General features: G+C 46.4%; 1 protein-coding gene across 5 annotated transcripts in view; it reads left to right on the top strand.

The window, feature by feature from the left end:
• Dync2i1 (dynein 2 intermediate chain 1) overlaps nt 1-15,000 on the top strand; it is an 81,089-nt gene that overhangs the window by 5,548 nt on the left and 60,541 nt on the right. For 4 of the 5 annotated variants that reach the window (XR_013091693.2, XM_076859339.2, XM_076859336.2 and 1 more), the window contains exons 2-6: nt 1,181-1,234; nt 2,530-2,959; nt 5,379-5,470; nt 8,223-8,528; nt 14,372-14,427. Coding sequence is in view for 4 of the 5 variants with exons in the window: in XM_076859339.2 (XP_076715454.2) it covers nt 1,181-1,234; nt 2,530-2,959; nt 5,379-5,470; nt 8,223-8,528; nt 14,372-14,427 (938 nt within the window). In the remaining variant the exon portion in view is untranslated. The remainder of the gene's footprint in view (nt 1-1,180; nt 1,235-2,529; nt 2,960-5,378; nt 5,471-8,222; nt 8,529-14,371; nt 14,428-15,000) is intronic. The other variant, XM_076859334.2, reaches the window with a different exon arrangement.

Genomic DNA, 15,000 nt, shown 5'->3' with positions numbered 1-15,000 from the left:
GCACTGGGAGGTGCCTCCTGGGGTGACCGCTCCCCTTCCTTTTCTCTGCAGGTGCACATGACACTTAATGATAGATGTAAACCCCTCAAAGTCTGATTCTCAGATTTCCTTCACCTGAGTTGAATGGTTTGCTGGCAAGAAGGTTCTGCTGTTGGGCTCTCCTGAAGTGTTTTTTCCCGGGGTCAGGGTTTATTCCTTTTGTGGGAAAATGTTGTTCTTCTGTTCCTTACTTGGTGGACTGGGGAGTAGCTCCACAGCAGGTCCCTTTGCCTACATGCGTGAGACCCTGGGTTCGATCCTCCAAAGTCTCTTATTTGGTGAGTTAATTTTAAGCATACCTGCTCCATAGGGCAGGGCCTGAAATGCAGGTCGAGTTGGTCTTTAAAAGATCTCTGCAGAGCAGGAGATGCACACAACATGATTGCAGCCAGTGTGCAGAGATTCAGGGAGTGTGTGTGGCACATGAGGAGTGTGAGCTACTGGGAGGAGGGAAGCCTTGTGTCATCCTATAACCTAACAATCTAAAAAGAAGCAAGAGAAAGCCTTCTGGGCTAAGCAGGCTGTTCACTTGATTTTCAAGGGCCCCAAAGCCAGCCAGTCCAGTGCCATCTGTGAGCAAGTAGCTAGTGTTTGGGGTGAAAACTCCAGCTGCTGGTTGGCGCTCTCCTGCCCAAGCAGAGCAGTCTCCCCATGAGCTCTAAGAAGGCCCAGGTTCCTGGCCCTTTGGCTTTCTGCCATCCCGGGGTGGGACAAAGTGACTGGGAACTGTCCAGCACCCTCTGTCACAGGAGCAAGAGCTCCCACCTTCCCCTGTGGGCACGGCACTCAGCTCTTGTTGGAAAATGCAAACAAACAATATAGTTTAAACCCACAAAGTATCTGGTCAGCATTCAACTGCCATTATAACTTGTTTTCTCTTTAATTTTGTAATGTGTAATAATTTTTGAAGTAGCCAAAGGAATACATTCTAAAATAATTTTATGGGTAATTTTAGATAGTTAATAACTTTTTAAAATTTATATTTCTATCTTTTATTTCAGTAGGTTGATGAGTGTTTTTCTCGCAAATGAGAATTAATTACCACTGATTTAAATAGTGTCATGAAAAAGCTGCTCACTAGAACACATAAAATTAGTAATTTGGAACTTTAAAAAGTCTAACTTTATACTTTTCTTTTTAGAGAAGAACCAAAGATGATACTTGGAAATCAGATGACCTCAGAAAACACCTTTGGGTAATATGTTTTAAGGATTCAAGTTGGGCCATGTGCTGTGGTGGCACACGCCTATAATCCCAGCCTTTCAGAAGGCTGAGGCAGGAGGATAGTGAGTTCAAAGCCAGCCTCAGCAAAAGTGAGGCACTAAGCAACTCAGTGAGACCCTGTCTCTAAATAAAATACAATCCCCGGGACCCCCCTGCAAAAAAAAAAAAAAAAAGATTCAAACTAGGATCCATATGGAGCCTTTATGGGTTTTTTGACACTCTTGCCTGATTCACAGCACCATACAACTCTGGTTGTATGTGGCTCGTTTCAGAGGCATTTTTGACTCAAAGTGGAAGCATGTGGCTAATGCCTTTGGAACTGCATTGGGACAGTCCAGGCTGTGGGCTGCCTGTCCTGCTTTCCAGTCCAGCTGACATCTGCACACTCGGGCCATCCTGGGCCAGGCACTCAGTGTGCTCCAATGTGTGGTTCTCAGTGCACAGGACCACCGTGGTGAGGTGGACTGGGGTGCAGACGGAGATTGGGTCCTGCTGCAAGTTGTGCAGTGAAGGTGTGGCTCTGCCTACAGTACAGATGCTTAAAAGGCAGCTCTATCACCGCTTCCTAATCCATGTTGTGTGCCAGCTTTGATTTGCTAACAGACACCAAAGTGTCTGGCATGTGGTTTCTAGTCAGCAGTTACAAAACAAAAATAAGTAGGAATCCAGGAGCTTAGTGTTCTAAGTCCCCCCGCCCCAGTCTTGCTGGAATCAGAAGCAGTTGAATCCAGTGTTTTATTTATATATTTATATATTTTAGTTGTAGTTAGACACAATATCCTTATGTTATTTATTTATTTTTATATGGTGCTGAGGATCGAACCGAGAGCCTTGCATGGGCCAGGTGAGCACTCTACAGCTGAGCTACAACACCAGCCCCTGAATCCAGTGTTTTTTTTTTTTTTTTTTTTTTTTAAAGAGAGAGAGAGAGAGGGAGAGAGAGAGAGAGAATCTTTATTTTTTTTTAGTTATTGCCGGACACAACATCTTTGTTGGTATGTGGTGCTGAGGATCGAACCCGGGCCGCACGCATGCTAGGCGAGCGCGCTACCGCTTGAGCCACATCCCCAGCCCAAATCCAGTGTTTTTTAAGGGACTCTGATATGAGTATGATTCTCACATTCAAATACCAGGTTAATGGAGGGGCTCAGTGGCACAGCGCTTGCCTGGCATGCGAGAGGCCCTGGGCTCCAGCCAGGACAGGGGAAGCAAAGTCAATGGAAGTGTGCTTTCCTGGCCAAGATGTTCTTCTCTCTCTTGCTTTAGGCGGCACGATCAGGCAGTCCCAAGGAGGAGAAGAAACACAGAGAAAGGAAGCTGCACAAGGAGTCCGAAGTGGAGCTCTCTGAACACAGGGAGCACAAGTACAGAGACCCCGACTCAGACCCTCGGCACCGGGGAAGGACGACCTGGGGAGACCCTCATCCCTCCAAGGAGAGTCCTCGTGGGGAGAGAGACCGAGAAAAACTCCGAGAGAGGAGGAGAGACACAAAAGACCGGGAGAAAGAAAAATCGAAAGAGAAATGTCGAGAACAAGACACAGAGAAGCCTCACGGCCGAGGAAAAGACAGAGAAAAGGAAAGAGACAGGAGAGCTAGGAAGGAAGAGCTGAGGCTGACGGCTGCGCACCAGAACCTCCTGGGCCGAGAGGCTCGGGACCGGCCCCTGGAGAAGGTGGAGAGGAAGACGCGCTCAGGTGCGTCCTGGGTGCTGGGTGGAAGGGGGTGGGGGAGTGGGGGGGTTGGCTGGACAGTTCTTGTGCATCGAATCCAGAGGTGCTCTAGCACTGAGCCACGTCCCCAGCTATTTTTCTATTTTGAGACAAGGTCTTGCCAAGTTGCTTAGGGCCTTCCTAAGTTGCTGGAGCTGGCCTTGAATCTGCAATCCTCCTGCCTCACCTCCCTAGTTATTGGGATTACAGATGTGCACCACCAAGCCCAATTGCATTTTCCTCTTTAGATATGTTCATTTTTCATTTTGATTTCTCTTCTAGTTTGCACATGTTTTAGCTTTGAACTTTAAGTTACAGGCTCCTATTGTGTGTGTGAGAAACTTTGAAGGAACAGTTTACTTTCTCTTATTTTCTAGAGTTATATTATTGAGATATATTTTAATTATTCCTTTGTGGATAAAAGGTATTTTTATCAAAAGCTCTTTGATAAAAGTATTCCTCAAACATGTCAGTCTTATTTTAAACAGTATCCAAATGCTACTTGTCTGAGTTTGTTGGAGTTCTAATGTAAGGGTGCATACTTTCCCTCTCAAGTGGAAGTTTCTTTGCTATTCTTTGGTTGTGCAGATAGTCTTTGCTTTTTATCAAAATTCACTTGAGTCACCTGACATGCAACAGGAGCACATCAGAGAGTGGACAAAGACTTTCGCCTGGCTGTGCCAGAGCTACAGAGCCAGGACGCTGTCCACCGTGTTGGTCATGTGTCATTCCTGCACAGGGCAGCTGTTTGTAGTGGGGCCTACTGGAATACGCATGTGGTGTGGGCGTTTCTGGGGTTCATACATGAGCATTCTGTGGTGTGTGTGCCCTGGTGTGTGTGGTGGGTTAGCTGGGTTGCACTAGTAGCTAGTTTACTGCTCAGTACTTCCTTTAAACATTTGGTGATCTTGATGTTTTCTTTAGGAATGTCTCTCGTTCTCAACAGTGACTTTTTGCCATTGACTTTGGTTGCTTTTCCTTTCCACACAGCATTGAAGAGAACTGTGCTGAGAAGACCAGTTGTGCAGTCAGACTCCTCACAGTTCCTCTGGTCTCATTTCTAGGCCCGTCTCCTCACTTCCTTTTCCTCTGTCTCCCTCTGGACAGTGTGGCCCCTTCCCAGTCACCTTTCTCTGGCACTGAGGGATTGAGGCTCGTGGTCTAAGCTCTTGTTTGTTCCTGGTGTCCAGGTTCTAGCCCAGGTAGGCCGCTCCTCAGTCCCAGACTTGTGTGTCTGTCTGGGCCGTGCTGTCCAGGAGGTGTCACAAGGCTGCCGTGCCCAAACTAGACTACAGGTCCCTCCTCTAGAACCTGCTCCACCTTTCCGGTGGGTGGCCATGCTTTCTCCCAGGCCTCAGGTCAGAACACCTGGGAATCTTCTGACTCCACACTTTTCCTTTCAGCCTCTGGGAGAGTCCTGTGGCTCTGCCTTCGCGGTGTGCCGGAGTCTGACCTGCATGCCTGTGTCACAGACTTCCTGGAGAAGGGCCAGTGCTCTGCAGACATTTAGTGCATGAGCTTTGCCCCAATCTCTGAAAGTTTGATTTTCCCCTTACTTTTAAAGTGTTGGTTTTAAAAATTTTTACTTTTTATTAACATGTATTAATTGTACACATGAACAGGATTCAGTGTGCTTTTTGAACATGTATGTATAGTGTGCTGAAGTGTTGATTTTCTTAATTGCAAGCTCAGTGCCTCTGTTTGTGCACACTCAGAAGTGAAGCCTGGTTTTCCTTGGTGCATCAGGCATCCCCGGAAACTGGGTGCCTGGTGGAGTCCTTCCCATCCCTCCTGCAACTTCTCTCTGGGTCATGCTGGGTCCTAGCTGAACACCCCTCACTTGATAACTGGTACTTTAGCCTCTTGCTGGGGCAGGGCTGCACCTGGCAATCTTAGCTGTTCTGGGCCCTCCTGCCTCCTTGTCTCCTCTCAGTGGTGGTGGTAGTGGGGGGGGGGAGACTATGGGGCCATGCTCTCTCCTCAGCAGATGCCCAGAGAGGGGTGTCCTTGGAGCTTCACAGGTGGCTAAGACGACTGGCTTGGTGGGCTGATTTTCCTTCTCTGACTAGGTTCTGCTTTGCCAGGAAGCTCTTCTACTGATGCCCAGAAACCCTGGAGACGTCATGTGCTGGGCTGTTGCCCCTCTAGAATATCAGGGAAACTAGGTGCTGCCAGGTGCTCAGTAACCAACTGGAGAGGGCAGCGTTCTGCCTGCCTCTCAGATTGTGATTTCAAGTTTAGAACTAGGACTCGCCATTGTGGGGTGTGGGGAATGTGCTGGAGTGGAGGAAGGTCTGGAGTACATGCTGATGAAGGTGTCATGTGCAGTGGAGCCTGTGGTGTGGTGCTGGGTCTTCTGATATGCTGAAGGTTGGGAATATTAACGATGGGTTTTATTTTTTAGTAAGCAAAGTAAGAATTGAAGAAAAAGAAAGGCGAGATGAAGACTCTGAAAGAGGAGATGAAGATAGAGAAAGAAGATACCGAGAAAGAAAGGTACACAGGGCCCCCCGAGAGGGCCCCCTGGTGCTCCAGCGGAGGCCTGGAGCCTGACTTAGAGGCACCCGTGAGAGTCCCTGTCAGGCTGAGGCCAGCCAGCTGCTGATCCCAAGGGCAGCTCCTGGTGTTTATCACGTTTAGAAGACACAGATAAATAGTAAGAAAACAAAAACCGTCTACTCCTCACCCAGAGATAATTATGATAATGTTTAAATATGTATCTGACCAGTTTGTTCACATGAATGCATAGGTAATATGTAAACTTTTTTCTTAAGTTAGACTTTTACTAAGTTTTATAGATCATTTGAACTTGACATATCTTGGGTGTTTTCTTAAGTCATTGTATTTCTGATATTTTAATGGACATGTTTTAATGATATAGATGCATCGGTTCTGCTATTTTTGGACATGAAGATTGCTTCTGAATTTTTTTGTTGTTAAGACATCCATGGGGTGAACTTTTTACATTTATTCATAATTATTTTCTTATGGTTAATTTCTGGAAATGAAGGTGTTGGATCAAAGTAAATGTAAACCCCATTTGCTTTACACAAAAGTCATGATTATTTGTATCACCACAGTGCAATTCCCCCATGTCCTGGGCAACAACGGGCCTCATCATTTTTTTTTTTTAATTTTTTAGTTTTAGGTGAATACAATATCTTTATTTTGGTGCTGAGGATCGAACCCAGTGCCTCACGGGTGCTAAGCAAGCATTCTACCACTTGAGCCACAACCCCAGCACCTGGGCATCATCGTTTTTAATCTTTGTTAATTTGATTCAGAAGAAATTGAATTTCTGAAGATTTTCTTTTTTTTAATGTATATATGTGTGTGTGTGTGTGTGTGTGTGTGTGTGTGTGTGTGTGTATATATATATATATATATATATATATATTTAGTTGTAGATGGACACAACATCTTGATTTTACTTATTTATCTCTATGTGGTGCTGAGGATCGAACCCAGTGCCTCACGCATACAAGGCAAGCACTCTGCCACTGAGCTACACCCCCAACCCTGAACATTTTCCTTTTAAAAAAAAAAAAAAAAGTTTTATTTTTAATTGGCACATAGTAGTTGTGCGTATTTATAGGGTGCAGTGTGACCTTGTAACACGTACAGTGTGTAATGCTCATTGCAGTTCATTGGTGTATCCATCCCCTCAGACTTTGATTGCTTTTTTGCATTAGGGACATTGGAAATCCCTGTGCTGGCTGTTTTGAAATACTCAATTAGCTGCTGTCAGCAGCAAGTGCCCTTGTGCGCATGGAGCAGAAGTCTTCCTGCATCCCACTGCACCCATCTGGGAGTCTTGAAAAGAGTTTACTGCCCTCTGGGCAAGTTACACCTGTTGGCCTTGTTACTTGCTTGTGGCATGGCTAACTTTAAAAGTCTAATGTGCCAGTCCTCTGTGTTGCTGTTGGTTGTCTAGAATTGATTGACCTGTGGGATCTTTATTTTTATAAGTCAGTGCAAATCATGAAGTAGGCAGGTCTGCCCTCACCATCCCTCTCGCTGCTGCAGCACCCAGCCCTTCCCTGACTCCAGCTTCTGTGAGTACCACGTCAATCTTCAGTTCCCGCAAGTTTGTTCTGGTGAATGAATGGTGACAGTGATCTAACCTGTCCACTGAGGAGCTGGCCAGACACCTGCCTTTCTTATCCTGGCAAAGGCCAGTGGGGTGGACCAGAGTCTGGGAGAACAGAGCAAAGGAGAAGAAAGAGACTGTTGGGTCCCCAGGAGGGGAGAGGGACTGTAGGGAATCACGTGGTGAGGGGGGATCCTGGATGGAGGGTCCAGAGGCCCCTGCTTGGGGTGAGGCTGGGGACATGTGTGCTGTGGGGTCTGTAGGTCTGTGGATGGTGCCCGCAGAATGGAGTCTGAGCCAAAGGCTGGGTCATAATAACCTGGTACACATTCTGGTGAGTGTCATCCATATTTCCTGGGCACCCACGGTGGCTTTGGGGACCTGGGGATGACTGCAGGATGGCCCCATTTTCAAGACTCTTCGTCTGGTTGCACCATTGGTGTGAGGGATGTGATCCTGCACTGAAGAGAGGAAGCATCCTGCTGGGGTCCTCGCTGAAGGGCTCCTGGGTGGCACAGAGGCTTTCTGGGAGGGGCCCATAGGGCCTAGATTCTGAGTGCTGCTTTTGCTTTGCTGATTGTGTCACTGAGACTTTTAACTTATAGAAATAAGAGGTTGACTTTGGTCGACAGTTTTGGAGATTCTCGTCCCTGGTTGACTGGTCCTATTGTCTTGGGTCTGTGGCAAGGCAGAGCATCAAGTGGAGCACATATGGACTAAGCCCACTCGCCACAGGCCAGGGAATAGAAAGAGAGGAGGAGACTGGGGTCCCAGAGCCTCTGCTGGGAGAATGCCCCAGTGAACCAAGGACTTCCCCCTAGGCCCCTTCTTGTAAAGGTCCACAGCACCTCCCAGTCGTGCCACCCTGGAGACCAAGCCTTAACACAGAAGCCTGTGGGCACATTTAGCACCCAGCCATCCTACCAGGGAGCTGGACACTGCTTTCCATGTCAGGGTGAGGACAGTGGACCTCTGCACCTTTGTTACCTGTGGGTTCAGAGGCCAGCCGTGTGGAGTAGGGGAGCATTTTCTTTCTAGTGTGATGAGTGGTGATGGAGCAGAGGGGCAATGGTGGCTCTGAGTCCCCCGCTGTTCACCTCGGGGTAAAGGCAGAGCGGCTGTCCTCGCTCATGTGCGTCTCTCTGTTGCGCTTCACAGTTGCAGTATGGGGACAGCAAAGACAACCCTCTCAAGTACTGGCTTTATAAGGAGGATGGTGAAAGAAGACACAGGAAGCCACGGGAAGCAGATCGAGAGAGGAAACACCGAGAAAAAAGCAGCACACAGGAGAAAAAAGAAAGACATTCAAAAGAAAAGAGCAACGCGTTCTCTGACAAAGAAGGGGAAGAAAGGCATAAAGAGAAACGACACAAAGAAGCCTTTCATTTTGACGAGAGGCACCGAAGCAGCATGGATAAGAAAGAGAGACTGTGGAAAGAAGAGCACAGAAAGAGGGAGTCCAAGGTATGGTCTTGGTGCTCTGGGGGCCCCCAGTCGTCCGAGTCCGCGTGAGTGGTAGCTCTGGAGGAAGCCGGACGTGTCACAGGGATGCCTGAGAGTGGGCTTGGAGAAGGTGGCTGATTGTGTACTGCTCCATCTTGCCTTTTAGGAATCATGAATGCAAGTCTTTCCATTATGGTATCAGAATACTTTGGCCAGATTTGGAAATCTATTGTGAAAGTTTAAATTTAACATTCAAAAGGAAGCTGGCAGCTGGGTATGGTGGTGTACCCTGGGATCCCAACCACTGGGAGGCCAAGGAAGGAGAGTCACAGGTTCAAGGCCAGCCTCAGCAACTTGGTGAGGCCCTAGGCAATTTAGCAAGAAGACCCTATCTCAAAATAGAATACAAAAAGGGCTGGGGATGTGGCTTAATGACTAAGCACCCCTGGGTTCAATTCCCAGCACCAAAAACAGAAAAAAAAAAAGCTGATATTTTTAAGGCAAAAAAGAAGTGAATAATTATGAAGCAGTTATTGTCAACCAGAATCGGTGGTATAAATCTGCTAAAAAAACAAAACAGATGAAACTATAAAACAAGCACCGGGTTCCTTCCATGTACGAGAACTTCATCTCTGCGATTGCTCACTGTTTCCCTGCACGCACCTTGGTTTCACCTGTTCTTACGGGTGTGCTTTGGGTGCTCTCTTTCTGCAGAGTCTGAAGCTGATGTGATTTAGTTGTCATGTTTTTGTTTTTGTTTTTTTTTTAGTTGTAGGTGGACACAATACCTTTATTTTATCTATTTATATGTAGTGCTGAGGATTGAACCCAGTGCCCCATATATGCTAGGTGAGCGAGCGTTCTACTGCTGAGCCCCAAGCCCACCCCTTAATTGTCATGTTTCTTGGTGTGCATCTGGTCAGGAAGCCCAGGTGGTATGGAGCCTGGGGAGCATTCCAACCTTCTCAGCCACGGTGGGGTAGCTGAGGGCCTGGATTGGAACCAGGAGCGTCTGAGCTGGGACGCATTTGTGGTAGGGATGGGCTTCAGCTGGTCAGCCCTCTGTACTGCTGTGTCATGGGTCAGTCCCCGGCCTTCGTTGCCCTCACCCGAGGCCTTCCTCAGCTGTGCGAGCTCCACAGCCCTCCTTGTGGGTCAGAACACTGGTCCTGCTCCGCATGCTCTGAGAGAGCATGTTACGCTGTGTGGTGCTGAAGCCCCTGCCTTCTCCACCCCCAGCCACCCCTCTAAGCCCCTTGCCAGAAAGCCAGGTGGGGCAGCTGCTGAGGCATAGCCTCAAGACAGCTTGCAGTCTGTGTTTGAAGTCTCTTTCCCTGGATCACAACTTTTATTGTTTCCCCTGACATTTTATCATGAATGTATTTACACATATAGCAGAGCTGACAGAATCTGACAGAGAATGCCCACATACCCACGTTAGATTCCAGCACAGACTTTGCTTTTTGAACTTGGCTATTGTTCATGCCCTAGGTCATAGTAAGTTATTTGAAATGACTGCTTGGCTGGTGTTTATTTAATTCTGCCCCAGAAACACCTTTCTGGATATGTCTTAATACCTGTATTTGGCTTTTATAAAGGTGGGTGCAGAAGTGGTCCATTAGAACATTATTCTGCATTTTTACTAAATCACTGCCTTTAAAAGTAGTTCCAGTTGGGCTTGGTGGTGCACTCCTCTAACCCCAGCATCTTAGGAGCCTGAGGCAGGAGGGTTGCAAGTTCAAAGCCAGCCTCAGCAACTTAATGAAAGCCCTAAGCAACTTAGTGAGGCCCCTGTCTCAAAATAAAAAATAAAAAGGGCTGGGGATGTGGCTCAGTGGTTAAGTGCTTCTGGGTTCAACCCCTGGTACCAAAAAAAAACCCCTAAAAAACAACAACAAAAAACTAGATCCAGATGTTTCTGATGACTGACAAACTTTTTTAGACTGTAGTAGAGTTGCTGCTGTGTGAGGGCCTTGTTCTAGGCACTGAGAGCACAGCTGTGAACCGTAATGTGGTGGTGAGGATTGAACCCAGTGCTTCTGTTCTCTAATTAGAGAGCCTATGGGACGAGCACATGCACAGTCTGACATCAGGGGGGTACTGAGCATTTATAATTAATGTTTTTCTTTGTGGAGACTTTCAGGTACTCAGAAGATGCTTTCCAACCTTGTTTCTGTTAGAGTAGTGTTTCGTGTCCTAGGGGCATTCTGAGTATCTGTACCTGGATAACAGATATATCAGAACTGTTCCCAAGTGTGTGTTCTCCTTGGTCACTGCTCACTTCCTCTCGATGACGGTGTTTTCAGTGCTGGGAACTGAACCCAAGGTGTGTGCGGTATCACGGAGCTTCATATATGCCATCCCTTTTTTTCTGAAATGTTTATTTTGAGACAGGGTTCTCTAATTTGTCCAAACTGGCCTTGAACTTGTGATTCTCCTTCAAGGGCTCCCAACTAGTAGGGATCACAGGCGTGCCCCACCACACCTTGCCCTGTATGATTTTTTGTCCATTATTTTAATTAAATCATGTGTCTTTTATCATAAACATTATACAGTTATCAATCAGAGATGCGGTGTGGTTAAGCTGATGAGTGTGACAGTGTTTCCTAAAGTCATTAACCAGGGGCCTCTTGTCTGGGGCCCTGTCTGCTGTGCTTTTATTCTTCTGAAGGCCAGATCAGCTCCTTTCTGCTCTTGGTAGTAGTGGCTTTGACCATCCGTTGTAAGTTTCTGTTTCTAGTCCAGAACTACAGAGCCCTAGTCCTGAGGGACCAGGTGGCAAGGCCACAGGAGTTGGACAGTGAATTGCTGAGCCCTCTCCAGCTCTGCCTGTGAGGCCACCAGGGTCAGCAGTGTGGTCCTCCTCTGGGTGTCAGAAGTGGAGGTAGTGGAGGTTGAAGGACCTGCCATCACTGGCCTCGGGACCTCTCACCTGGCCCCAGGTGCAGTACTGGCTGGCAATAGTCCAGGTCAGGACCCTCTAGCACTGCTCCTGCCTCTCCACCCCCAGGCTTAATTGTTTTAATCCAGTTGGTCAGTTTTCTCCTCTTCCTCCTGCTGTCTGCCCAGCTGCAGGTCACGCCGTGTTCCTATTGAGCTCTACCCATCGCATTCTTTTCCCTGCCTCTGTTCGGTAGACTATGACAGACTGTTCTGTTAAATGTGTAATTATGTTGTCATTAAATTTTTTTTAATATTTATTTTTTAGTTGTAACTAGACACAATATTTTATTTTATGTGTTGCTGAGGATTGAACCCAGGCCCTCGTACAAGCTAGGCGAGGGCTCTACCTCTGAGCCACTGCCTCAGCCCCTATATTATTATTAATTTTAGAAATATTTTTAAATACAGAAAAGCATAAAAAAATACGAATTACCCCATTTGGTGTGTGAGCCCCTAACCGTCTGTTCCTGAGCATGGATGGGCTGTAGTCACGTGGCTCCTTTCTCTATGTTGTGGGAAATACTTAATACAGGAATATATTTTTTTTCATATTTTTTATTGGCGCATTATAGTTGTCCCTAGGGGTGGGATTTGTCATTATGTATTTGTTTATTTCTCCACACAATATAAAAATATAATTGGCCAGTATCCTTCCAGTATTCCCTCTTCCCTCTCCTCCTGCCACTCCCTGGCCTGGGTTCTCTATTCTGCTGATCTCCCTTTGATTATTCCTCTTCTTTTCCTTTTTTCTCTCTAGCTTCCACATATGAGAGAAGACATATGACCTGTGACCTTCTAAGTTTGGCTTATTTTGCTTAACGTGATGTTCCCATCCGTTTTCCTGCAGATGACATGATTTAGTTTTCTTATGGCTGAGTCAAACTCCACTGTGTGTATAAACCACATTTTCCTTATCCATCTGTTGATGGACACCTCAGCTGGTTCCGTGGTTTGGCTTTTGTGAATTGTGCTGCTATAAACATTGGTATGCATGTGTCACTGGAGTATGACTTTAATTCTTTAGGCTAAACACCGAGGAATGGGTCGAGGTCGGTCAAATGGTGCTCCCATGCCTGGTCTTTTGAAGAACCTCCACACTGATGTCCATAGTGGCCGTACTAATTTACAATCCCACAACAGTGGAAAAGTGATCCCTTTCCCCCACATCCTCTTCCCATTTATTGTCTAATGTGGGTTGCCGTGTACGATCCGTGCAGACAGCTAACTAAAGTCACCTGAGGAAAATTCCCAAGGCATCAGAATAAAACCCAGACACCCAGTTTACCTTTAAATCAAGCTCCAGGTGGGCTCCTCTGCCCTCGGCCTCAAGCTCCCAAATGGGAGAGTGAGGAATCACACGAGAGGCTGACGAGAGAGAGAAAGCCTGAGCACTTTCTGAGTGGACTTTTATTAGGGGACTCTAAATTCTTAAAAATTTCCATCCAATGAAGGTGAAGCGGGGCAGGGTCACAAGGACAGGTGAGGTAATTGGATCCTTGGGGATATGGGAAGGCAAACCCATGCACAGAGACACAGTGGCTCAACCCTAAATTGGGGCTACCATCTGGCTACCTAGGCAACCAGATCACAGAGTGACCGTCGAAGCCACACCAATCAGAAGAGGAGACAAACACAGTCACGTGCTAGTTTGGCCTCCCACAATGGGGATAGTTAGTAATCATCTAAAGGGGCTGCAGTGTAGTTCAGTGATGGAGCACTTGTCTGGCACACAGGAGACCCTGGGTTCAATCCCCAGCTTGCAAACAGAACGGAACCAAGAAGGGAATAGCCTGGGGGCTGGGGGCTGTTGTATATCTGTGATCCCAGCTACCAGGGAGCCTGAGGCAGTAGGATCCCAACTTCAAGTTCAGCCTAGGCAACTTAAGGAAACTCTTTCTCAAAAAAAAAAAAAAAAAAAAAAGTAAAGTACTGGAGATGTAGCTCAGTAGTAGAGCACACCTGGGTTGAGTCATCAGTACTGCAAAATAAAAACCCAAACCCAAACCGTCTGATGTTCTGTATGTGGTCAGAAGCTCATCTGTTCAACACGGAGCCTGATACTGAATGCTAAGGTCATGAACACACTTGCTGTTATGCATCATTCTGTGATGAGCAAGTTGAAATCTCACTACAGTCTTTGGTTGCTTCCCAGTTTAAGCATACGTGCTGCTGAAGCAAGCACTCTTTGTTTTCTGAGAGAGTTTTCTTAGAGGTGGAACTGAGAGGTCCAAGCCAGCCTGGTATCGTTGACTCTTTTGAAGCTTTTGTACAGGTTGTCTGTGCTTCCCAAGGACCATTCCCAGGGCTCTCGCCTTCCTCCACTCCAGGGGCACACTTCCCCCAGCTGCCTCCTCCTGCGTGTTGTGCTTCCGACGAGGCTCGTGTAGCTCCCCATTTCTCTTTCCAAATATCCACTGTGTATATTGATTTATAATCTTAGAGTTTCAGTTTTATTTCAAAATATTCATTTAATTCGAGAGAAGGTTGCTTAAATTTTCGTGTGTGCTGTGCTGGGGATTGAACTGAGGACCTTGTGCAGGCTAGGCAGATGCTCTACCACGGGGCCACACCCTTTCCCTTCACAATTTCATTCTGTGGGTAGTGGATCTGTGGAATAGGCATAGTCTATTTGCTTCAGAATTTACAGTCTTAAGTAGTATGAGGAACCTGTCAGAGTAATTGGTACGTACTATGTTACTTATGTGAAATGGATGGCTTTCTCACTTTCACTTACTGAGGTGACATATAATCACCTTGTTCAATACATTAGTTTTCTAATTTACTCAAAATAGCTAGTAAACAGTTATTTTGAAATAAGTTCCAAGGAGGGTTTGAGCGTGTGCTTGTGTTATGGGGGGTGGTCACATGCCATGCACGGTGACATGCCTCTTAATGGGTGTGCACTCTTCCTCTCTTGACAGAATGGTGAACCCAGAAGCCGAGGAACAAGTCTGAGAAGAGATGGGACTGGCAACCAGTAAGGAGATGTATATTGACTGTTAAGTGAGAAGCAGTTCTCATGGAATGCATTTTTCTTATTAGATTTAATTACACCTGGTAAATTGGAATAAATCATAGTTAAACTTTATTTTCTCTAGATTTAACCCCTCCAATCATATTTTAGGCATACTAAAGGGGCTTGGACATAACTTGCTATAGTCATATTTTGATTTTTAAGTATTTACTCATATAAATTTTTTTTCTTTATTCTTTTTCTGTTTTTTTAGTGTTGGGGATGGAGTGCTTTACCACTGAACTGTACCCTCAGTCCTTTTTTTCTTTTTTTTTTTTTTTTTAATATAATTTAGTTGTCAATGGATCTTTTATGTTATTTCTATCTGGTGCTGGGGATCGAACTTAGGGCCTTACATATGCCAGGCAAATGCTCTACCACTGAGCCACTACTCCAGCCCCCCTCCGTCTTTTGGCATTTTTTTTTTTTTTTTTGAGGCAAGTCTTTCTAAGTTGCCCATCCTGGCGTGAAACTTTGCAATCCTCCTGCCTCAGCCTCCCAAGTCTCTGGGATTATTGGCATGCACCACCACACCCA

This window comes from Callospermophilus lateralis, chromosome 1, assembly GCF_048772815.1.
Source record: "Callospermophilus lateralis isolate mCalLat2 chromosome 1, mCalLat2.hap1, whole genome shotgun sequence".
Classification (NCBI taxonomy): Eukaryota; Metazoa; Chordata; class Mammalia; order Rodentia; family Sciuridae; genus Callospermophilus; species Callospermophilus lateralis.
Note: the sequence above shows the minus strand (reverse complement) of the source record. Positions and strands in the feature narration are given on the sequence as shown.